Below are 24,576 nucleotides of genomic sequence, written 5' to 3'. Positions count from 1 at the left end.
AAAATTAACCTCAAGTCTTTAGTTGAGACTGCTAGGTCTAGTTTTCTGAATTGAAAACAAAATGAAGTATGATAAATAGGTCTACAAAACCAATATTGACCCCTACCTTCTATTGGAGTGATGCCGTTTTGAGTTATCGGTGCAAACACCGTTTTTATCGGCCATCAAACAATGGAATTGGTAGACAAAGGAATTCCCTTTGTCGCCATTTACAGCCGTTGCACAATCATGTCTCCATGACGTTGCCCATTCATGACGTTTTCAGCGTAAAAAACCGCTACTACGCTTTTTGTGTTAACGTCATAAAGGCAAACAAAACCCTAGGCCTACCATGAAGTAATATTTAAAGGGACACTTTGAGCCATTTTTTTGACCGATCATACTTAAGTGTCAGAAACGGACATTCAGTAAAAGGGTCCACAGATCACCATCGAAATTTGAGCCTACAAATCAATGTGTGTGCAGAATTATCCGCGTTTGTTTCGAGACACTAGGCTACCGTTTATATAGAAAAGACATTTATAGAAATAAGATAGAAAGTCCTAGTTTGAGATATTTTTGATTTTCATACATTACTAGTGCTTCTGGTGACTATTTAAATAATTATATTCAAGAGTCAAATCAACCCCCCTGAAATTATATCTAATTTTCGCGGTTGTTTTACGTTTTTATGTTTGTAATGTAGGTCTACACGTAATTTTGGTGTGTGTTTTGATTTACAAAACAAATTGTAAAATGACTATGGGAAAACTTATTGATATAATATATTGAATATAACTAACTTCGATCTTAGACTACATATTTAAAACTATACCAATTACGTTGATCTCGCAACTTTATTAAGATAAAACACGGCCGAGGGTTTTTATGATATTTTCCGTGGTAAAAGGGATTTGAAAATCTTTAAAAAAAAAACAAAACAAGGGGAAGAGTTTTTTTTATCCAGTGACAGGGGTTAACCAACGTTTGCCTTTAGTGGTATATAGAAGAGGTTTTTTTTTGCCAAAGGGGTATAACTCGTGCCTAAAATCTTGGTCAATTCAGTCGGTGACCACTGAGCTAAACTTTCTGTTTGAAACATTGGCTGATACAGTGTCGAATTTTTGTTCCACTGCTACCCAACCAACTACAACCATCGCATGTCTCCATCCCTAGCAATGATCAAGCAGATTGTGCCAAGGAAAGTCTGAGTCTGGAAGATATCGAGCCTGTAGAATACTCCTATTCAGAATTCTGCAGTATCCTATCTTCTAGGATCAACCAGAAATGGACTGGCATGCTACGGAACTTCGATACCACATTGATCCGAGGATACCAAACCAAACCATCCATCTGTAGCTATATGCAAACTGGTAACCAGACTCCGCAATAACAACGTACTACGAGACCATAAGTTCAACGCCATTAAATGTTGCTGCGACCACGTCGCCACAAGGTCGCATGTCCTCATTCAATGCAATGAACGGAAACCCGCTCGTAAGCCACTAACAGAGTACCTGGAAATCAACGGCATACCACTCACCATACAGAATGTTTAGCTCCACCTATGGACCACTGGCATATGATAATGGAACTCGTCTACCAATTTATAACCAAATATGTCTTGAACAGATAGGCTAAGTTTTTACTTTCAAAGTTTCTTAACATTTTTTAACTATATCCCATCTATGTATCACGTTTCACTTCAGAAACATCAGAGAACATCTTTCCCCCCTTTTGTTGAAAGCTTTTCCCCCTTTTTATTTATTTTCTTCTCTTTTCCCCTCATTTCTCACACTCTTTTTTTCTTTTTTTTTTCAGGTTTTCTAGTTTTTCAACAGTTATTAGATAATCTAGCAAAACCAAAACAACGACTTCAATTCGACTACCAATCAACAAGAATTACCATGCATGTTCAGAACGAGTTTGGAAGAATTAAGGAGATCGATTAACTCACGCCACACCATCCAGGGCCGAGTTTCACCGCCATGTCATTCGACCCGACCAGATCTAACAAAGTATCAACAACACAGAATCATCCAATTTGAACCTATCCAACTACACGATGTTCAACAACTACCTAGTTTGCGATATCAGCATCTGGAAGCGAACGTTAACTTGTCATCTATTAGCCTAATCCAGAATTCAATAAAATCAATTGAAAACTGTAGGTTCGCAATTAAATTTTGACCTGCTTTCTTTTGGTCTAGGGATATAACTCAAATTATTCATCAAAAAATCATCTTATATAAACTTGACCGAGATCTCATGAAAATAAATCATAACACCAAATTTCATTAAGATAGCTTGCCAGGCAAAGGCAGTGGCTATTTACCACTGGCGTGGTAAGCGTGGTAAATAGCCATAAGTACCCTTAGGTACATAGGTAAATAGAATTAGTCATGTTTTGATATTCCTTTCGGCAAAAATTGCTTTAAACTACCTAAATATTCAAAATAACGATTTTGAATTCAAAAACTCATCATTTTCATCAAAAATTCACTTTTTGAAAAAAAAATGTCGTGTTTGTTTACAAATAAATGTCAAGGTCGACTTTGAAGAGTTCACGGTTCAAGGCTGAATACTTCTCAATTCAAACCTATCTAAAAAGTTCCGCGTTGTATGAAATCTAGTGTATATTCATTTGTTCTTTCGGCAATAGATCTTTATTACAAATTAGTCAAATTTACTTTTAACCTTGATGAATTGGAAAGCAGGCTTATTACAAGTATATCTATTAAAAATCAATTCAGGACTAATCTTCCCCAAAAGATCGTAAGGGTATTTTGTTTGAGAATAATTTTTGGAAATAAATTCCTGCATTTTATGAAATTTGTCTTCTAATATTACTCCCTTTTTTTTCAAGTAACTATAGTTGCTTATTTAGAGGGTAGTGCTCTCTAAAAGCCAAAAAGGGGACAAAAGTGCCCCTCACCCCGTCAATGAAGTAATGTCTATTTCCACAAATATTGTAATGTTGGGTCCTATCGGTGTTATGGTGATTTGAAAAAAAAAATCCCATAAAAGTGCAGGCTTAGGTAATGAAATTACAATTTTATATTTATCTCAGTACTGTTCAACGCGTTCGACCTTTTTCAATCGCCCCGCGTTCATTCGTCCTGTGTTCGCTCCACAATATTGAGCAAAACGTTTAAATATGTGTTCGTCGAAGTTTGTCACTAATGAATTAAAAAGCTACCTTGTGACTTAAAAAATACTGACTTGTTAGTCTTTCATTCAAACCTTTTTCAATCTGTCTTCAGTAACACACGTTGTTTCTCCAAACAATTCTATATTCCTTAAAGTGTCCAGAATTAACATGAACTTCGAAACAAAGAAATAAATTATGCAAAACCGCAAAAATTCCTGAAAATTCTCAAGTGGAAGCATCGCCCACTTTTCAACTCGATTCATGCAGCATTCAACAATTTTATTGCACCCAGGACAAATATTTTTTTAAAGGGACAGTTACGCCAATTTTTTATTCAATCATACTTTAGTCTCAAAAGGGATTTTTTGGCTAAACCAATCAGTAATAGTGTTCACAGCTCACCCTATAGTAATGATACAGATATTGATAGTGTTTGACTGTATTATGTAGTAGAGGTCAGTAATGATACAAGTATTGCAAGTGCTTGACTGTAGTTTGTAGTAGAGGTCAGTAATGATACATATATTGATAGTGTTTGACTGTAGTATGTAGTAGAGATCAGTAATGATACATATATTGATACTGTTTGACTGTAGTATATAGTAAAGGTCAGTAATGATACAGATATTAATACTGTTTGACTGTAGTATATAGTAGAGTTTAGTAATGATAAAAATTTTGATACTTTTTGGTTGTAGTATGTAGTAGAGGTCAGTAATGATACATACATTGATAGTGTCTGACTGTAATATGTAGTTAAGGTCAGTAATGATACAGATATTGATAGTGTTTGACTGTAAGATGTAGTCAAAGTCAGTAAAAATACAGATATTGGTAGTATTTGACTGTAGTATGTTGTCTAGGTCAGTAATGATATAGATATTGATAGTGTTTGACTGTAGTATGTAGTAGAGTTTAGTAATGATACAGATATTGATGGTGTTTGACTGTAGTATGTTGCCTAGGTCAGTAATGGTGCAGATATTGATAGTGTTTGACTGTAGTATGTAGTCTAGGTCAGTAATGATATAGATATTGACAATGTTTGATTGTAGTATCTTGTTGAGGTGTCTAATAATACCGATATTGATAGTGTTTGACTAGAGTATATAGTAGAGTTTAGTAATGATACAGATATTGATAGTGTGTGACTGTTGTATGTTGTCTAGGTCAGTACTAATGCAGATATTGATATTGTTTTACTATAGTATATAGTAGAGTTTAGTAATGATACAGATATTGATAAGTGTGTAACTGTAGTATGTTGTCTAGGCCAGTACTGATACAGATATTGATAGTGTTTGACTGTACTATGTAGTCGAGGTCAGTAATGGTACAGATATAGACTAATACTACAGTCAAACACTATCAATATATTATGTATTATCACTAATCTACATACTACAGTCATACGCTATCAATATCTGTATCATTACTGACCTAGACTACATATCACAATCCGTCCAAATCTGCTACGAACTGTGAGTTTACCGAACACGCGGTATCGCGGGTCGTGGCAACGGAATGCAGTATAGAGATTTTTCGCTCCAAGCCATTTTGCTTAATCCGTTTACCGGACCGCGTTACGCGGTATGCGTTATGCGAGTCGGTCGCGGCACGCGGTACGCGGTAAAACCGATCGGTCGGAGTAGCGATCTTTCCGCGCGGTATTATATACCGTGGCGGTTTAAGTCCACGTGTAGCAATTATCCGAGCTTTGTTTTATAGTTTCCATGAATTCCTGCGTGTGAAGTTGTGCCCATAAGTCAAAATGCCTTGAGGAAAACAACTTCCGGACGATGTAATCGAACGCTTGGTCGGACTCATCAGGGAACGTCCTTTCATCTACGATGCCAAGGACGACAGTCATATGGATGCACAGAAGATGAGTAATGCCTGGGAGAGCATAGCAAAAACGTGAAAGTGGAAGGACTAGACGGTGAGCTTCATTTTTAAGTTTGGAGCCGGTCGTGGCCGCGTAGCGCACGTCTTCAGCTGTCCCGACATACAAGGCTCGGGCTCATATCAAGCCTCAGTCAGAAAATTGTAATGATTCTATCGCTCACACTGTTAATGGGCCTCGGTGGCCCAGTGATCGTAGGCCTACATCTGCAACAAAGCAGTGATACATTCGCTGGAAATCTCTTGCCTTTCACCATTGTGATGTACTGGTTATAAACACCAATCAAACAAACAAACAATTAATCATGTTTATTATTACAGGAAAGGCATGGCGAGGAAAATGGAAAAACTTGCGAGATGCGAGATAGCTACATGAAGCAACGTAGACTTCTGAAGGAAAAGGAAAGTGGTGACGCAGCTACAAAAGTCCATAAATGGAAGTTCTTTGATATTCTGTGGTTTCTGGAACCATACATAGCTGGAAATGAGTAAGTTCACATAGAATGGTCTAGGCCTATTCTTACAAATAAATTAATAACACAATGTACTTCGGCAGAAGGGAGTGTTGTTGTTCCTGAACCAAGCAATAGAGATGCATGTACTTTCAGGACCCAACAAGTCTTGTTTATATCAATGTTTTTGTTTGAGTCTGCAATACTACAAGATTCTTTCTAAAAGGAAATCATTTGAAACGACAACACACCATTCTTTGTTTTCTTTCCAGGGCCGACACTAATGTTCCCGATATTGAAGAAACGGGCGATAACGATTCGTACACTGGTACACATAGTGTTAATGAAGATAACGGGTACGTATCATCAATTGTTATCAGCATCAAAAGAACCTCTCAACACGTGTTGTCTCTGCCATGGAACCGATTTGTCTCTCATGAAGAAATCCTTGAAGGTATTACGAACAGAAATCGCTTCTTCACTAGCCCTGTTTCCCATACGTGAGAAAGGAGCGAGGCCATCGACGGCGTCCATACCTGCCATTTCTTCCACCAGCTGAGTCAGTTGGGCTGGAGTACTTGTCCTTTGCAACATGTTATGTAGTACACATGCAGCTTTGACGACGGAATTGGCATGGGATGGGTGCAGGGCAATTTTCGTGTGAAAAACCCGCCATCGAGCGGCCAAAATACCAAATGCATTTTCCACTATTCTACGAGCTCGACTTAGTCTATAGTTGAATATTTGCTTTTCCAAAGAGTTATCTCTACCAGGGAAAGGGCGCATTAAGTTTGGAAGTAGAGGGAACGCCTCATCTCCCACAGCAACATATGGTAAAGGACCAAGACCTTCAAAACCCGGTATGACTGAGCTGGATGGAAAATTGAATGTCCCATTAGCGAAACGTTGTCCAATTTTACTTCGGGCAAAGATTCCTCCGTCGCTATTTCTACCCAATGAACCTGTATTAATTGCAATGAACTTAAGATTAGCATCAACAAGGGCTATTAGAACGATAGAGCAAGTCCCTTAATTAAAATATAGAGACCCCGATTTCAAAGGCTTCATCGTAATCACATGTTTTCCATCTAGTGCACCTAAACAGTGTGGGAATTGCCATTTCTCCCAAAAGTTAGCTGCTATCAATCTCCAGTCGTCGCTCGTGCTGGGTACGTTCATCACATCATCTCTATGTTTCCAAATAGCATCACATACTTCTAGTACCAACTTAGATATTGTAGAGACACCGACGCGATAGCTGAAGGCGAGCGATGCATATAATTCCCCAGTTGCTAAATACCTGCAAAAATAACATAGTTATAAGTAGATTGACTACATTATTTTTTTCATAGGTCTGAAGTTAGCTCCATAATTAGTGAACCTATGCCACTGGAAACAGCAGCTTCATCAGTTTCGCCTACCCCAAGCACATCTACTGGAAGAGTCGGTAAAACTCCAAAGAAAAGTGGAAAACGACACTTAGTAGAGGATACTTCTTCAATTGAATCAGCTCTGACTGATTTCATTAATGAAAGCAAAAAGAACCACGAAGATCTTAAAGGAAATACGGAAACTAATCCCGATGAGCTGCTATTTGCAAGTTATGCCAAGCGTATGAAGGAACTACCAAAGTCTTTTTTAACGCCGAAAATCAGGGTGGAATACAGATTCCAGTAACGCCTCTACCACGACGAAATGAACCTACTCCTTTCCAATCAAATGTTCAATATGCTAACAAGCACCTGTCAACGATATCTACCCATTACGAAGACACAGGGCTACGGAGCCAAAGCGAGTGTTCGGGAGCAACGTCCGACCTGCTTTCTGCGGCTATGCACATGTCTTTTCAATAGTAGTAAATATTTGTTTTCTAGCATTCCAGTTAATCAATAACAAGTATTAAAAAATTCCTTTTTATGTTTATTTATTACCTTATGCAAATTGCCAAACGCTGTCTTGGACAAAGGACTTATGTCGATCGATGGTACTTAACAAGATCCTCACGTAGTACAATCAAGAGCTGAGCAAATTCCTCACGTCTGAATCGAAAATCCCAGCTCTTGTACCAGGTTGTAATATGCTCCCTGTTCCCTCCGTCTCTTGAAAATAGGATGAACTGCCCATCTTCGCCTTCTCTAGAACGCTCTTCCTTGCTATCACATAGGCCCCAACGGCGATGATTACATCCCGCTGTATTCGGTTGCATCGTGTTTGAGAAGGAACGGACCAGATGGGCGCCATGCTTATGAAACTTGAGGTGATACCGCCACGTTAACGCCTTTCGATAAATAGAAGTGCGGTATATTTACCGCATTTCGCATACCGCATTCCGTTGCCGCGTCCCGCAATACGCATACCGCGTGTTCGGTAAACGCAGCTTTAAGAGTGTGTTAAAGCTTGAAATAGAACGTTTTTCAAAAAATCAAGGAAATAACTAATTACATATTTTTCAACACTTTTAATGAGGTTTCTAAATGATTATTATGAAGTTTTATGTAAATTTATCTAAATTTATCAATAATTGAGCCTTTTACATTTACTAGCTAAAGAACAAGTTATATTGTAATAGGGTTCATCGTTCGGTGATAATAAACAATTTCACCAAATTTCGTCGAAATCGTTAAGAATTGTGCCTTCTCGAGTATTTACAAGCTACAGACTGAACGCGTTTCGAAAGACAATGCCTCATAACAATCAAAACATTGTTAATCTTATGATTTTTCATTCATAATAATCACTCATATGATAATATACTAATCAAATAAGCAATTAGATGCTCAGTAGTTGCTTGTTTTCCTTGCACCAATAGTCCAAATATAGGAACAGTGTCGACAAATCCTACGCATACCGCCGCATTGAGTCTATTTCTAGCTTCAGTTTTGATGACTAAAGTGTCGAGATTCGCTTGGGTTCGTCGTGTTGAAGGGCACCAGAAATCCTGAAACTCTATATTTCTTCTCCTACAATAGTTAGTCGCACCTTAGGCCTACACCTCGGTGGATGAAAAGAAACCCAGACTGGGAACCAGGAATATACAGTATTATAGCTTGGAATTTAAAAATTCAATAAAAGTCTGTCAAAAGTATAGCTTTTGTAATTATAAACGAATTGCTGACGTATTCCTTATGGTTCACGTCATATAGCGATTGTAGAAATGTTTGGACTGTGAAATTTAGCGTCCAAAATGCCCGAAAACCGCAGTCACCGATATTAAATATGGCGGATATTTTCCTTCGCTAGGGATATTAAAATGCTTAGTTTAGTGTGCTAACAATGTGAAATGTGCACAATATTTATATTTTTGAAACCTAAAAGTGTGATTTTTTAAAATATTGAAAAAAAAATTGGATGATGACAAACACTCACACCAAGTTTCATCAATATCCTTCAATAATTGCGCCTTCTAGAATGTTTACGAGCGTTTCCAGAACAAGGGCAATAACTCATACTAAATATTTTTCTATTTTTCTCATTTTCGATAGGGTTCATCATTTGGTGATTACAAACAGCCATACCAAGTTTCGTCGAAATCAGTCGAAAATTGTGAATTGTAAAGTGTTTACGAGCAATTGTGGACTGACCGACGGGCGGACATGGGTGACCCCCCATTTCATGCGGGCGTATGAAAATTGAATGAAAACTGTAGACTCTATTGCGCTCACGAACAAATTTTTGCGCGTTTTTACCAAGTCGAGGGCAATAATTCGAAAACGTTCACCAAAAATTTGTCAAATTTAAATCAGTCCAAGATCTCATCAATTTAAATCATCACACCAAATTTCATTCAAATCGGATGAAAACTATAGTGTCTATTGCTCTCACGGGCAATTTTGACGCGTTTTCACTAAGTCAAGGGCAATAACTCAAAAACCGTTCATCAAAAATTTTTCAAATTCGTATTTGACCGAGATCTTTAATGAATATATATCACCACACCAAATTTCATTAAAATCTCACGAACAAATTCGCAGCCACTTCCGCATTTACGAAAATAACTCAAGGGAAATAACTCTATTTTACACATTATTTAGAGGGGGCGCGCGCATATTTTGAGCGGAGGTATTTCACTGGAGCACGCGGTGCCTTGAAAACAGACTATTTTGTATGGCCTAACAAAACCATTATCTCATCTACAGAAGTATACAAATTTTTATCTAAAGCTCCATGCAGCCTCAATCAAATCAATTAAAGGGACACCCCGCTTTTTTGTAGGTCGAAATTTTTTTTCTATACAAATTTATGAAAACTATACACCAATTCCAGAGAAATGTGCTTTTTAACGTATCTGAAAGTTTTAAGTAAAATAATCCAGTGTTTAATTTCTAAATGCCAAAAATATTAAAAAACATTACTATACTTTTTGGAACCTGAACAAATTTGAGAAAGCTAAATTCCTACTTTTAAGGTTTCAATTAATAATATTAAGCCTCCAAACACCAAAACTAGGTCAAACTGCTTAATTAACAATTACCAGTAGTACTCTCAGTTTTTAATTAAACTTTTTAAAACAAATTCAGTGTGTCCAAGAAGATCCATAGGTATAAATAGCATACCTAAGAAATATTTTCAGGTATAATTTACGATTTTTTTGATAATGAAAACTTTTTACAAAAAAGCAGAATACCCCTCGAAATGGGTTGCAAGACTTGACAAATTTTCAAGGGACAAGGGTGACAACAATATATTATTATGTTCACCATTTTTGTTCAAAATGATGGCATATAAAAACTTGAAATTAGTTGTTGAATTTCTTTTATTATAACAATGAAATAACATACAATATATTTATTCCTTTATTTATTTATTTAAGTAAACAACAATAATATACAATAAGTTCTTCTCTGTCTAGATCATTAAATGGAAACTCCAGTACAATTAAATGGTGAAGCAAGCAGTTTACAAAAATCCTAGCCAGTTTACAAAACTCACAAATAGAGTAAATTTGTCATTGACAAACAAAATCAGATAACAATGCAGTTACAATCATAAACAATGACCTATTTTCAGAATAACAGAATAAGGGGCAAGTTTCATTAGTACCCATAATAAATAACACATCCCATCCCCTACTCCCCAACAAAAAAATTAATTGCACACTGCACCTTAATCAAAATAACAGCCTGTAAAGTGAACATGAGTTGGTACTTACAAGATACAACCTAATAGGCTGCATGCACTAGTCGGCATCATCTTTTTCTTGAAATAAACCAAGACTGAATCGGTCAGAAAATCTGGCAACAACATAAAGGTCTACACTATTATTGACACATTCAAGCTTGTTACAGCTTCATGATATAAATAGACTTTAAGTAGTATTGTTGCATGTATATAAAGTAAGAGATTATATTATTTTTGGCTAGTGTTTTACCAAGACATCCAACTCACAAAGACAACATTTGACACCAAGTGTACATAAAAGGATAAAAATACCTCTTGGAATTAGCATAAAAATTTAAAGTCTCAAACTTGGTCAACAAGTATATATATTCATCAGTTTGACTTACCAGGTGCCATGATTATAGAAAAATACCTTTTTATATAAAACAAAATATCCATTAAACTAAACTAATTTTAAGCATATTTAAAAAATTACTTATTTTAATGAATTATTACTTAGTTTTATGAATTTATTGGATTATAGAGGGAGACTGTTGTATAGTTTTGACAACAGGTAAATCCACTGATGAACAATGTCTCATTTTAACCAAGTTTCAAAATTTCAATTTTTGTTCATCCAAATGGGTGGTAAACCTTTAATATAACATGATTCATATAACAAGAAAATCGCAAACTGTTTAGGAAAATAAAATTTCTACTTCTTTCATGAGTTGTTCCCCTTTACTCCCAGCTAAACGACAATAATATTCTGCAGCTTTACGATGACCTAGATTTGTCAAAAACCTTGCATATTCTAGATATACAGCTTCCAATAATGATCCTGAAAATAAATATAGACTGTCACTTCATCGTTTTTGACTCATTGATCTTGTAAATTAGATCCAGGGCCTGGTTAAACAAAAAGTCATTAGTATGGTATTTCTCAATGTAAAATTCTACACTTATGACAAATTCTTATAAGATTTTTGTGGAACACGGTCCAGGGTTCAAATGACTAATTTTACTACCCTTAAAATGTGTATTCCTTTCATTTCCTTTCAGGGACATATCTTGAAAGTATTATGAGCAACCAACCTGTTTCTTCTGTTTTATTTAATAAATTAAACTGTTGACAAGATTCAATAAAACACACAGCTCTATCAAAACATCTCATTCCATATAACATTTCTATAACCTTATAGAACTGACCTAATGATAATAATACCAAGACAGCTTTACTCTGTAATAACAATAGACATTTACATTCTAGATGATGCTACTTATAAAATTGAAATTCTGGTAGCAGTAGAGGCCTGTATTTCTATTAGGTTGCAGAACATAATCTGCTAAAAGTTTAACGGGTCCAAAATTTAACAGTTACTACTTTCTCTGAATAATTGATAATTTCTCTCAAATTAGCTAAGGATCATTAGTGCAGGACCTATTATGAAAGGAGTTTGATTGTCTCATCCAAAATCTTTATACACACTGTTGCTATACCTTAACACAACTGAACAGAAGGAACTTAATCATGGGCACTAGCAAACAGAAGTGTTTCAACTGACCTTAAGATTAACCTGTGTACTACACAGATGATCTGCATAACGTTTTAATAACTCACTTCTTTCATGATGATCCAATGTGGCCTGAAGAAATATCAAGTATAACAATGATAAAAATCATGTTTATTTACTAACTCAGAAGACAAAAGATAATTGTTATTAAATTGAACATATGCTCTGCACGTATTAAATAAGTTAAATACTAACCTTTGCTAACCATACAGATTTATCCCAGGCCCCATAGGTTTGTAAATATCTACAGGCATCTAAACTTTTATCAATCAAACATAACAATTGTATACCCTCTAAAATATAGAATATCAATAATCTTTATTGTCAAATTGTATTAGTTTATGTGTGAACAACTTTTATAGGTTATGTTGTGCTTAATATGTTACATGAAACAGCTACTGTATATGAAAAAGCTGCCATTGGTGATGTTATATGAAACTGTTGCTTCATGTCATGCGAAATAGCTGCAATAGGTGATTTATATGTTAAATAAGTGATGTTTGCTATATCTGGTAAGTAAAACAGTTGCTGCTACTACTGTTGCTGTTGCTACTGACGTTATTGTGCTGATGCTGATATTGTATACAACTGCTATAAACTATTATAATAATGTTATGTAAAACAGTGGAAACACCTGAAATCACTATGTACTCTCTACTGAACAATACTATCAGTTAAAATGTTGTGCTACTAATCAGCTGCTAAAATATACTCCTTTAAGTTCAACAATATTATATCAATGTCAATTGTAATTTTCATCTTGACAGTCAATTCAACTAGAAACTTACCTGACAGTTTTCCATTAGCTATCAAATTTGTAGCTACTAGTTTGATAGTACTCTGTGATGCACCGGATGATCTTATACTAGCCACCAAACAGGCCCTACAAAAAAAAAATAAGAATTTTACAATTTATTATCATCACAAATATGCATCACTTTGTGAAAGATTGTGATACAATCTTTTGGCCCCAAGGAATTTTTTCAACTTATAATTGTATCAACTGTCATACTTTATCATACCTTAATGAATCTACATAATAAGAAGAATTCTCAGCATCTGTTTCTAAAAGTAACTGTACAGCCCTATCTGTCTGTCCCAATAATATATAATTCTCAGCACATTTCTCTGTGTGTTCATTGGTAGCTCTTTTATTATCATGCAAGACCACTCGATCTAATTGGTACTTCTGGAAAAAAAATTTGTAAACTTTCTCAAATATAATACTCATATGAATACGCCTTCATTGTTATTTCAATGTCATTTCATTGTCCAGAAATATTAAAATCAAAACAGATTTTTGTTTTTGTTTTTGTTCTAGCAAGATGTGTATAATACCTAACTTTGAATGTATCATAATCTGCAGTTTGCCATTGATTCAAATTAACATGTGAAAATTCTGCATTCATCAACCAATGAACAAAAAAAAATCTACAGTCAATCCTTAAATAAGTGTATCATAACTTACTTTAAATGTATCACAATCTATAGGAATAGGTGTATACTTTAAATGTATCACAATTAATAAGTGTATCATAACTTTCTCTAAATGTATCGCAATCATTAAGTGTATCATGTCTTACTTTAAATGTATCACCATCTATAAGTGTATCATAACTTACTTTAAATGTATCGCAATCAATAAGTGTATCATAACTTTCTCTAAATGTATCGCAATCATTAAGTGTATCATATCTTACTTTAAATGTATCACCATCTATAAGTGTATCATAACTTACTTTAAATGTATCCCAATCTAAAAGTGCATCATAACTTACATTAAATGTATCGCAATCAATAAGTGTATCATATCTTACTTTAAATGTATCACAATCTATAAGTGTATCATAACTTACTTTAAATGTATCACCATCTATAAGTGTATCATAACTTACTTTAAATGTATCGCAATCTAAAGGTGTATCATAACTTTCTCTAAATGTATCGCAATCTATAAGTGTATCATAACTTTCTCTAAATGTATCGCAATCAATAAGTGTATCATAACTTACTTTAAAGGTATCACAATCAATAAGTGTATTATAACTTACTTTAAAGGTATCACAATCAATTAGTGTATTATAACTTACTTTAAAGGTATCACAATCAATAAGTGTATCATAACTTACTTTAAAGGTATCACAATCAATAAGTGTATTATAACTTACTTTAAAGGTATCACAATCAATTAGTGTATTATAACTTACTTTAAAGGTATCACAATCAATAAGTGTATCATAACTTACTTTAAATGTATCACAATCTATAAGTGTATCGTAGCATCTTTCTAAGGGTTGATCTTTATAGAGTTCATGTAAAACTTTCTGTTCATTTTCATCATTGATATCTTCTAACATAACTAAATCACTACTCTCTTTATAACTTGGTGTAGAGGGTCGAAAGATATCTCCTAAATCATTGTGAGAAGTCACACGACTTGGCATCTAAAAAATACAAAGATATTGATTAGAGTTTAAAATCTTATTTATATTACTAGAGGTGATGATTTTCCACTTCCAGGAATTAGTGAATTTCATTTCAAAATTTACCGCCATTTTTTTTTTGTTGCAATAAATTATCTTTTTTTGGATTTCCACTCTCCCAGTATCAATCAATCAGAAAGCTGAATATTCAGGATTATCAGTAAATCTTAACAAAATCACATTCTGTATGGCTGATAGGCCAAGGTTACTGGAAGATCACTTGTCTTATTTTCTAGAATCAACCCTATTTTACAAATTTGTATAATAGTAAAGGGAAGTTGTGAGCATGTGAAAGTTTGGTAACCTTGAATTAACTTACAATCTGCAATTTACAAAATTACAATTTGCAACCCTTAAAAAATATGGATGTTTCTTAGCAAGAGACAAATAGTTCAGATAACCAATATTAGTATTACCTTATTCATAGGTTGATATTTTCCCGCTTTAAGATAATACATGGCTACAGTCCAGAAATGAAGATCTGATTCATCTCCAAATAATCTAGCTGTTATCAAACATCTTTCAGCTATACCAAACTGACACTGTGGAAGATAGTTAGCTATGGATCTATCAAAAAAAAAAGGACTTATAATTTTTTGTTGAATTTTGCAAACTATTATCAACTTTGAAGATACTGTAAAGAAAATGTTATGCTTTTTTTAAAAGCTGAATGATGTTTGTTGAATACAACTCCTCAATATTCCATTACAGTATTACCAATAAAGATTCATTTCAATCAAAGATGACTTTGCTGGTGGACAAAATTGTTTTTTAAGTTATTATTCGATAAATTAGGCCCTTTCCATAGCTCACATGACTTTTAATGATTGTACGTATAATATAATCTTGACCCAAGTACTAGATTAATGATCTTGAAACAAACATTTTTTTCAGTTGAAATGTTATGAAATGAAATTAAACAATACCTGTCAATAAGTTGAATTTGATTATTGATAATATTAGCCATTTCTACATCCTCTTCTCTCATTAATGGTGCTATCAGTCTATACTTCTCTTCCCATGGTTGATGTTGAAGCAGACATTTTAATAGTTGAGAAGCTTTAGAAGATAGTAAATGTGGACAAAAGACAGGTTCTGTAAAATTTACAACAAATCTATTGTCAATATGTCTCTAGATTATCTTGGAAGTTGGCATGCCTCACGAGAGGTTATCACAGAATACAAGAAGCCCACAGAAATAAAAGAACAGAAGAGTGTTGAGAATAAATATCTAATCTATGGTATAATGATAACTCAGCAAGCATCTTGTTAGCCATTGAAAAATGAAATTCATTCAGACATTTGTTCCAATCAGAGGCTATTAACGTTCACTATTATGCAAGGACAAACCTTTACAGTTGAGAAATATTTACCTGATAAATCCCAGTTATCTATACTAGTTTGAGATTTATGTAATGTTAAATCTGATATATGTAGTTCACCATTAGTAGTAATAAACATTGGTCTATCAGAACCAGCCCATTCACAATCACTTATCTTAGATATCTCTTTTGGACTTTTAATGTAATGTAATGCTTCAGTCTAAAATGGGAATCATCAATCATGCAATATTGTTTCAATTGGAACTAAACTATTTCTTATTTCTTTATAATCCAGGTAGTTTTAAAGTCCATTCAAGGCTAATTGGACAACTTGAATCATTGATTGACTGAATCTATTCAATTCAATAATTTCATCCTATAATGCTATATACTTACTTTACTGTCTTTACTAAAATCCCAAACAACTATTCCGTCATTATGAAGAGTGAAGAACTTGTAGTTTTCTCTTCCTGGAGCAAACCGTATTTTCCTTATCCAACCTCTATTGGTGGGTACAGTCCTATATTCAAAATAAAAACTTTTTTTTTGCTCTATGTCTTTTAGAAAAGAGATCATGTAAATCTCTGTGATTTCACAATTTATAAGACCTTTATAATCTATTATTCATCTGTAAGAAGAAAAGAATAGGCTTTACCTGGAAATTTTACTCTTTAAATCCCAGCAACACAAAATACCATCAACATCACCAAACATAAGATAATCATGTTTCCACGCTAGACAAGTTATAGTACCTAATCCACTCTACAATATAAAATACCATCAACATCACCAAATATAAGTTAATCATGTTTCCACCCTAGGTTATAGTACCTAATTATTAAATTTGATGAGTTTTTACTAAGTCAAGGGCAATAATTCATCCGAATAATACCAATTTCTAACTTGACCGAGCTCTCATCAATATATACATGCATACCAAGTTTCATCAAGATCAGATAAAAACTGTAGTCTCTATTGTGCATACAAGAAATGTGGACGGACAGGGGCGACAGCAATATACGTCCACATTTCCATGTAGGCATATAAAAAATGATTACCTCAGGCGGTATTTTAGTAACATCACTGATACTACTGCCCTCTACTATAAAATGAAACACTGTACCATCTTTATCTGTCATCACAAAATGTTCACGTATTGATCCTTTAGAGCCACTCTTCTTTTCCCTAAACATAAACATATAGTAAAAAGTTCAATTCATTGTTATCAAGTTATCAAGCTCATTTTGATTCGTATGTCTACTAAGTTAAAAGTTCATTAAAACATTTTGAACCTAATATGTGATATCTTTGCATCTTTCATCTGAAAGAATAGAAATTGTATTTCATCACTATTTAGCTATGTAGAGAGCAATGACAAAATTCACAGAGAACACCTTGAACATTAAACATGTTCAGGATGCAATTATTCTATACAAAATCTGTCTGTTTGATTCCTCTTTCACAAACAGCACTATTATAAGCATTGCCATGGAAGCATCCCTATTGAATAGTCCATATTTTGGTCTGGTTTTTATGACATAATTATGCATACTTTAAAGATGTATTTGAATCTGATTGACTCATATGAGATGATGATGTCATAACATCTACAGGAGATTTAGGTGATTTATCTTCATCACCGTGATCTAGTAACTTTTTCTTCATAGTTTTACTGCTGTGAGATGGTGACCAAATCTAAAAATGAAGATAAATATTAATGGCAATAAGCTGTTTTTTTTAAAAGAGAGATTTTTATTAGCTTGTATGGTAAATATGAAGTTAAGTAGATATCTGATATGTAGAAAAATAACATAAGTTCAAACATTTGAACATTACACTTTCAGTAAAGAAGTAATATGAAATATTTCTATTGTTTGTTAATAGAAAATTAAAAAATTTAAAACTCACAGTAGAAGTTGGTCTTGGGAAGCTTTTAGGTAGTTCTCTTATGATTGTCAAAGATTTCAAATCCCATAATTCCAATGGTTTGTCTTTAAATGCCAATACAAAATATTGTCTGAAAACAAATTGGTATTGTTATTATGGATCTAGACAAAGCCCTTTCTGTTGTTTTCGGGTATGTTGGAGTTCTCTTGATATAGAAAGAACTGGTAGTTCACATGACATAATATAAAAAAAACTATGATAGTCTAACTAGAAAAAATTGAATAAACTTGAAATCAATGTATACATTAACGTCTTACTTGAGATTAGAAACCTGTAAACTGATAATAGGTGATTCATCATCAGTACTTGTCCTCACTGCTGTTGATTTACCTAATAAAAAATAATAAGATCTATAATAAGTAATACATTGTAGATATAAAACTGTTATTATTAACAGATAAACTAACATAAAAATCTCAACAATTTCAACAAAGAAATAATAAGACTTTCAAAGAAAGTTTTACTTAAATAACATTTCAACAGACAGCAATCTTATACAAACTGATAAATAGCAGTCTACCACTATCCTAGAGACCTCATGTTTAAGGATTATCCTCCTGGTGACATAGAGATATTTAAATGATATTTATAAAAAGATATATTTCCATATCGTTCTAAAATTGATGTATTGAGCACTATCTTAACAGTGAAAATATTTTATTATTGGGTCTGTATTCCTGTAAATTATCTTGAGAATAAATTATAATGGTTTTTAATTAATAATAAATAATATCACAAATTGTTTTGACTGAAGATGAAAAGAACATAGCATAAAATAGACTAAATGTACTCACCTGACAAAATATCTAATAAAAATATCTCATTTTTAACCAAACCACTAACACCTGGATTATGGTGAGAATATGATAGGAATGTCTTTAAACTTGTCCATTCTAATCCTCTGCAAAATAGAAAGGAAATTACAGTGTGACTATGCACCGTTTTACTTAGTATATTTTGAAATATTTACATTAGCTATCATTTTTTCCATTGGACTAATACAAATTCATGTGGCATTTATATCACCATAAGCGTCATTGCCTCATCACCAAAACATTAGGCGTAGTAATTTTAACCAATGATGTTGTTATTCATTGACGTCAATGTATCAAACAGACAGTCTCCAATGTAAACAATCATGTCGGTAGTCCCAAACGTTGAAACGTTAAGAAATAGGCCCTACTTAAATTCATATTAAAGTCTTTGTATCACAATTAGAATGTTTTGAAAACGTAAATATAAGCAATAAACTGTTACCCTGTCATAAATGCACTAACACCAAGCTTTGTCCTGATATACGACAATAACAGCCATAGGGTAACAGTTTATTGCTTAAATAACTTATACATGTATTATGTTCTAAAGGTTGAATTCAATGAATGTTATGGTAAACTACTTTGGGAGATAGGATAATTAATTTTCATGAAGCTTGTGTAAAATGTAGAATAGCAACTTTCAACTAATGTCATTTAATTTGATGTGTAATTCAAATCCTTAAAATTTCATTTTAATTTTAATACATTACAGGATTCGTCAGTGCTGAGAAACAAAAAATATAATAACCAAACAAAGGAATTATCAATCTTTCAAATAATAAATGTCACATAGAGATAATGATTGGCTATGCGACCAGTTATCCCTGATTATCAGTGACTAGTTTCATTTGTGTTTGAACCCTTCAGACTGATTAAACTCACCTTGCGGGGTTCTATTTATACTGTCCATGGACCCCGGTGGAAGGTTACAGCGGTTTGGGTTTGACCGGGGTTCATAAGTATCGGGGTTACAGGGGTGGATTTTTACCGGGGTTCGTAAGTATCAGGGTTACTGGGGTTCGTAAGTATCGGGGTTATCGGGGTTCGTAAGTATCGGGGTTACCGGGGTTCGTAAGTATCGGGGTTGCCTGGGTTCGTAAGTATCGGGGTTACTGGGGTTCGTAAGTATCGTGGTTGCCGGTGTTCGTAAGTAACAGGGTTACTGGGGTTCGTAAGTATCAGGGTTACCGGGGTTCATAAGTATCGGGGTTGCCGGGGTTCTTAAGTATCTGGGTTACTGGGGTTCGTAAGTATCTGGGTTGCCGGGATTCGTAAGTATCGGGGTTACCGGGGTTGATCAGTGCCGGGATTGGTTTGTTCCAAGGTAGGAGTGTTTAAGACTTCACCAGACTGTCTGGGTTAAGAGAAGCTGGTAGAAATAAGAGTAAAGGTAACTTTGACGTTGGATGCATGATTATGACGTAAAGGTGTACTGACATGTGCAGGGTGGTGAGGGTACCGTCCAACACTGAACAGTAAAAGGAGATGTACGAGCTTACATCGTTTGGGAAGTGAGAGGGTGGGGAGGCTATAGGAGAAATCTAAAGTTGGAGCACCCAGTGGGAGAAATTGTATAACAAAGAAAGAAGTGAGGGTGTCCAAGTTATAAATGTCATCAATTATACCATACATAACATGTAAGATAAACACCCTGGTATAAAATAAGTTATAAATAGAACAATAGTTGTTAAATCATACCTTACAGTAGATGTATGTAGATTATATTCTCTATCTATCTGTCCACTAGCAACATTTATTATCTGTAAAGTACCAGTTGATGATCCTACAATACACAATATTACAATATTAATCAGGATAGGTTAACAATTATATTTTGTTTTCAAACAATTTTTAAAAGATACACAATTCTAACAAACTGCAATTCATGATTCTGATCCTCATCAAGAAAGCTGTTTAGAAAATGGAACTTTACAATATAAGGACTTGAAGAGTGGGGTAAGAGAGCTCACTCAACTGGAGCTAAAATCACATGAAATGCAAGACAAATGAATAAATCAAATCTGATAAAAAGATGACAAGACTAAGATAAAGCTTACCTACAACTACTAGAGGTTGATATGTGGCAAAGTTTTTATTGGTTAATGGTGGACACATACGAATACAAGTTACATGACTAGTTACACCATTAATTAATCCTGTCATTAAAAACTTCAATTGTACAGTATGACCACGAGAACTGAAAGTATAAAACAGATATATAAATAACTGATATAACAAACATGGCCTTAAAATCACAACATATCACAAAAAAGATAGAGCAAACTCCAACAACATATTATGTACTTAATCTTGATAGACACTAAAAATCCTTAAGGCCATTGAATTGAAAACAAATGACTGAATTGTTTCACTGAAAATTACTTTGATGTACAAATATTGGTTACCAGTTCAGATTTTCTTTACCTTGAATCATTAAAAGCAGGTAGTTGTGATTGACTAATCATATCAGCCAATGAAACTTTAGGATATTCTACACTGCTGAATACAGGAAATTGAATATTGTCAGAAGGTATACCAAGTTTATCAGATGGAAGTTTGGCACCAGGTGTATGTAATGGAGATGATGGAAATAAATTCAAACTGCTTGAAGTAGGCATCTAAAAGAGATATAATTAAACTGAAAACTGAAAAAACCATCAATAAGACACGTTGTCTGAGTGAATACTTCTATTATACCAAACAGACTTGTAACTTCTATAGCCTTATGTGTGATTATACAGTCAAGTAACCTAATTTCGTGGAAACCTATTATTCGTGGATTTCCGGATATGTTTAATAATTTACATGAGCGACCTTGCACGACCTCCGCATTGGTTTGTTTTGATAAACATGGGTTTTCTCTACAATATCAGCTAGTAGAATGAATTCAGTAGTTTCAAGCAAGGTAAATATATTAATGTATACTTTGACAAATACAAAATGGCGGATTTCAGTTATTACTAAATGTCACCATTTTTTATTGGCCGAATTTCCTTATAATCCCAAGCGGTAATCGGAATTCCAAGTGTCGTCTGCTAGAATGTAGTCCAACGAATAAGTCACGTGATCAACTAGCGGATTCCGTGTCAGCAGAAAATTTCTATGGAACACAAAGTGGACCATATTCTTATGTTGTTTCAGTGACTTTTAGCAATAAATCACGCTACGTATCTTATTTTGTCAGTTACGATATTTTTTTTAAATCGTGGTTCTTTGAAGGAATTGTCACTAGTTATAATGAATTGATATTAAAGATAAATACTAAGAGAAGTTAATTATACCACCCGGTATCCACGTGTTTATCTAGTCATATTTTTAGATCAAACATTGTACATGAAAATAGGTGACGCATTCTGCCGCCGTTGCCGAGTTGGTTGCTCATGAAATATGGGTCAAAGTGAAGGATTCATAAAGGAAATCGAGATAAACCAATTTGAATTATTTTGTAGAATATCTGAGGAAACATCTAAGACATAAAAAAAAATTTGTTTTTTTAACTTTGACGAAATTCGGTGTTGAATCCTTATATCCACAAAAATAGGTTACACCGCTGTAGGTACAGTTTTTTTATCAACCAATATGCAACACCAGTACATGAGATATCATGACATCACATGGTTTATACAAAGGCAAACAAGTAAAATGTCTGACATACAAGAAGAAGATTGAATGATCAATTTTCACACTCTCTCTAACAAGAATTAAACAGAATCAAAACCTCAAGATAATTTTTAAGTGAATGATTAATATTACCTTAACACTGTGTAACTTCATCTCCCAGAAAATAACACGACTGTCACTCATCACCAAGGCGACCGAAGATTCTGACACAGGACAAACCATGATACCAAAAACTTTCTGATGCCTGGTAATACGTAATGGATCTGATTGGCATCGTAGTTCATAAGCTACGTCTAATGATACAGAAGGTGGGGAATCGTCTGAAATATAAAATTCACATCTTTTATAGAATTTTTCCAAAACTATTTTATCACCAAATTCTTTATATTGATAACAATACAGATACTTCCATATCCTATCACATTTACCAGCTTTCGTCCACAGGACTCATAATATGAGTCTCATATATACTATGATCTTTATGATATAACACAGGCCTGTGCAACCTATGGCCTGCGAGCAAATGCTTCGTTTGCTCTTGCACTGTCGGTGTGGCCCGCAGATTGTCGCTGCTTATTCTGATATCGAAAACTGTTATATCAAAGTATGACGCCGAAATGAATCTAACCAATCAACTCGTTAACGAGGTCTGTTTTTTTGCAATGCATATTGAAATACGTTATTGAGTCAATGACTTCAAATAATTGCATATTTCTCATTGTTAATTCCATGATTCATTGATGGTTGGTTACGTGGCCCACGGCCTACTCGCATCCCCCAAATGTGGCCCGCCGTTGCAGAAAGGTTGGACTGGCCTGATATACCACATTCAAACACCACATTCAAACACCATATCCTCATATATTCCAAAATTTCTTGAGCTGGCTTGTTTCAAAACAAAATGGAAAGAATAAACTGTAAAGTCAACATAATCTTACCAAAAGCACCACTACCCTCCATGGCTGGTGTACACATTACATTAGTCTTTCTTCTTACCCTAGCAGATATTCCACCATTTTCATGTAAACATAAAATAACGTCTCTTTGCCAACAAGGAATGATCTAAACAAAAAGATGACTTCAAGCATCGAGTAAGTCTTTAAACTAATTACTGGGGATAAAAATACTGAGAGGCCACCGCTAGGCCAAACTGTAGTTAACTTGAGGCGTAAAATTCTCACATCTCACACGAGTGGAACGTGAAGCGTTAAACTTACTTAAGAAAGACGATTGCATTGTTATTAAAAAGAGTGACAAAGGTTCATGTTGTGTCATTCTGAATAGGGAGGATTATGTTTCAGAAGCAGAGAATCAACTGAATAATCCTAAACATTATGCCATTTTACCGAAACCAATTTTCAAAGAAACTGCTAACATGATTAACAATATTCTTGCCGATTTAGTCAAAACTAGTTATCTCAAACAGAAACAATATGACTATCTGTCTGCCAAACCTGATTGTCGCGAGAGACATTTGTACACATTGCCTAAAATCCATAAGAACCCAACCAAGGAGTGGTTTATCTCGAATAAAATCCCTAAAGGCCGCCCGATTATATCTGACTGTGGTAGTGAGTCATATGCAGTGTCAGAATACATTGATCATTTCTTACTACCTCTAGCGTGTCAACATCGCGCCTACCTTAAAGACACAACCGATTTTGTCAATAAAATAAAAAATCTTCGAGTTCCCTCTAATGCTATTTTAATTTCTATCGACGTTTCTTCTATGTATACCAATATCGATAACACTACTGGTGTAACGGCAGTTCGTAAAGCTTTTAATAGAAACCAAGATCCAAACAGACCCGACGATGCAATTCTACAGCTTTTAGAGATTTGTCTTAGTCGAAACGATTTCACATTTAATGGTAAAACATATTTACAAACTTCAGGGACAGCAATGGGCAAACGATTCGCCCCTTCGTACGCGAACCTTTTCATGGCAGAGTGGGAACGTGAGGTGTTGCCCCTCTGTCCATTTGACCCACTTTTTTACGGACGCTTTTTGGATGACATTTTTATGGTTTGGACTTATTCTATCGAACAGTTTTGGGAATTCTTTGAAATTCTCAACAACCACCATCCTTCTATCAAACTAACTGCAAACGTGAGTGACAAAAGCATAGACTTTCTCGATACCACAGTCTTTAAGGGAGATTCCATAGCAGAAACAAATAAACTGGATATTAAAGTGTATTTCAAAGAAACTGATACTCATCAACTCTTGCAC

At 34.3% G+C, this 24,576-nt stretch overlaps 2 protein-coding genes across 2 annotated transcripts in view; one reads left to right on the top strand and one right to left on the bottom strand.

Annotated features, from left to right (window-relative positions):
- Nucleotides 1-4,654: 4,654 nt before the first annotated feature.
- On the top strand, nt 4,655-7,161 carry LOTGIDRAFT_173145 (hypothetical protein; the record flags this gene model as incomplete). Its single annotated transcript, XM_009050616.1, has 4 exons — nt 4,655-4,759; nt 5,354-5,520; nt 5,757-5,840; nt 6,837-7,161. The coding sequence occupies 4 exons, from the start codon at nt 4,655-4,657 to the stop codon at nt 7,159-7,161; spliced, it is 681 nt and encodes a 226-aa protein (XP_009048864.1).
- A 4,118-nt stretch (nt 7,162-11,279) lies between these two features.
- The window catches only part of LOTGIDRAFT_140712 (hypothetical protein), a gene marked incomplete at both ends in the record, with an annotated part of 26,500 nt that continues 13,203 nt past the window's right edge, over nt 11,280-24,576 (bottom strand). The window contains 22 exons of the mRNA XM_009050615.1: nt 11,280-11,422; nt 11,677-11,821; nt 12,147-12,227; nt 12,351-12,448; nt 12,944-13,038; nt 13,178-13,364; nt 14,416-14,479; nt 15,040-15,205; nt 15,565-15,733; nt 16,012-16,173; nt 16,353-16,480; nt 16,616-16,722; nt 17,019-17,133; nt 17,513-17,655; nt 17,869-17,977; nt 18,165-18,237; nt 18,702-18,808; nt 20,421-20,505; nt 20,780-20,919; nt 21,147-21,340; nt 22,482-22,663; nt 23,297-23,405. Of these exons, the coding sequence (XP_009048863.1) occupies nt 11,280-11,422; nt 11,677-11,821; nt 12,147-12,227; nt 12,351-12,448; nt 12,944-13,038; nt 13,178-13,364; nt 14,416-14,479; nt 15,040-15,205; nt 15,565-15,733; nt 16,012-16,173; nt 16,353-16,480; nt 16,616-16,722; nt 17,019-17,133; nt 17,513-17,655; nt 17,869-17,977; nt 18,165-18,237; nt 18,702-18,808; nt 20,421-20,505; nt 20,780-20,919; nt 21,147-21,340; nt 22,482-22,663; nt 23,297-23,405 (2,802 nt within the window). The remainder of the gene's footprint in view (nt 11,423-11,676; nt 11,822-12,146; nt 12,228-12,350; nt 12,449-12,943; nt 13,039-13,177; nt 13,365-14,415; nt 14,480-15,039; nt 15,206-15,564; nt 15,734-16,011; nt 16,174-16,352; nt 16,481-16,615; nt 16,723-17,018; nt 17,134-17,512; nt 17,656-17,868; nt 17,978-18,164; nt 18,238-18,701; nt 18,809-20,420; nt 20,506-20,779; nt 20,920-21,146; nt 21,341-22,481; nt 22,664-23,296; nt 23,406-24,576) is intronic.

The sequence above is a fragment of the Lottia gigantea genome (genome assembly GCF_000327385.1).
Source record: "Lottia gigantea unplaced genomic scaffold LOTGIsca_150, whole genome shotgun sequence".
Lineage (NCBI taxonomy): Eukaryota > Metazoa > Mollusca > Gastropoda > Lottiidae > Lottia > Lottia gigantea.
Note: the sequence above shows the minus strand (reverse complement) of the source record. Positions and strands in the feature narration are given on the sequence as shown.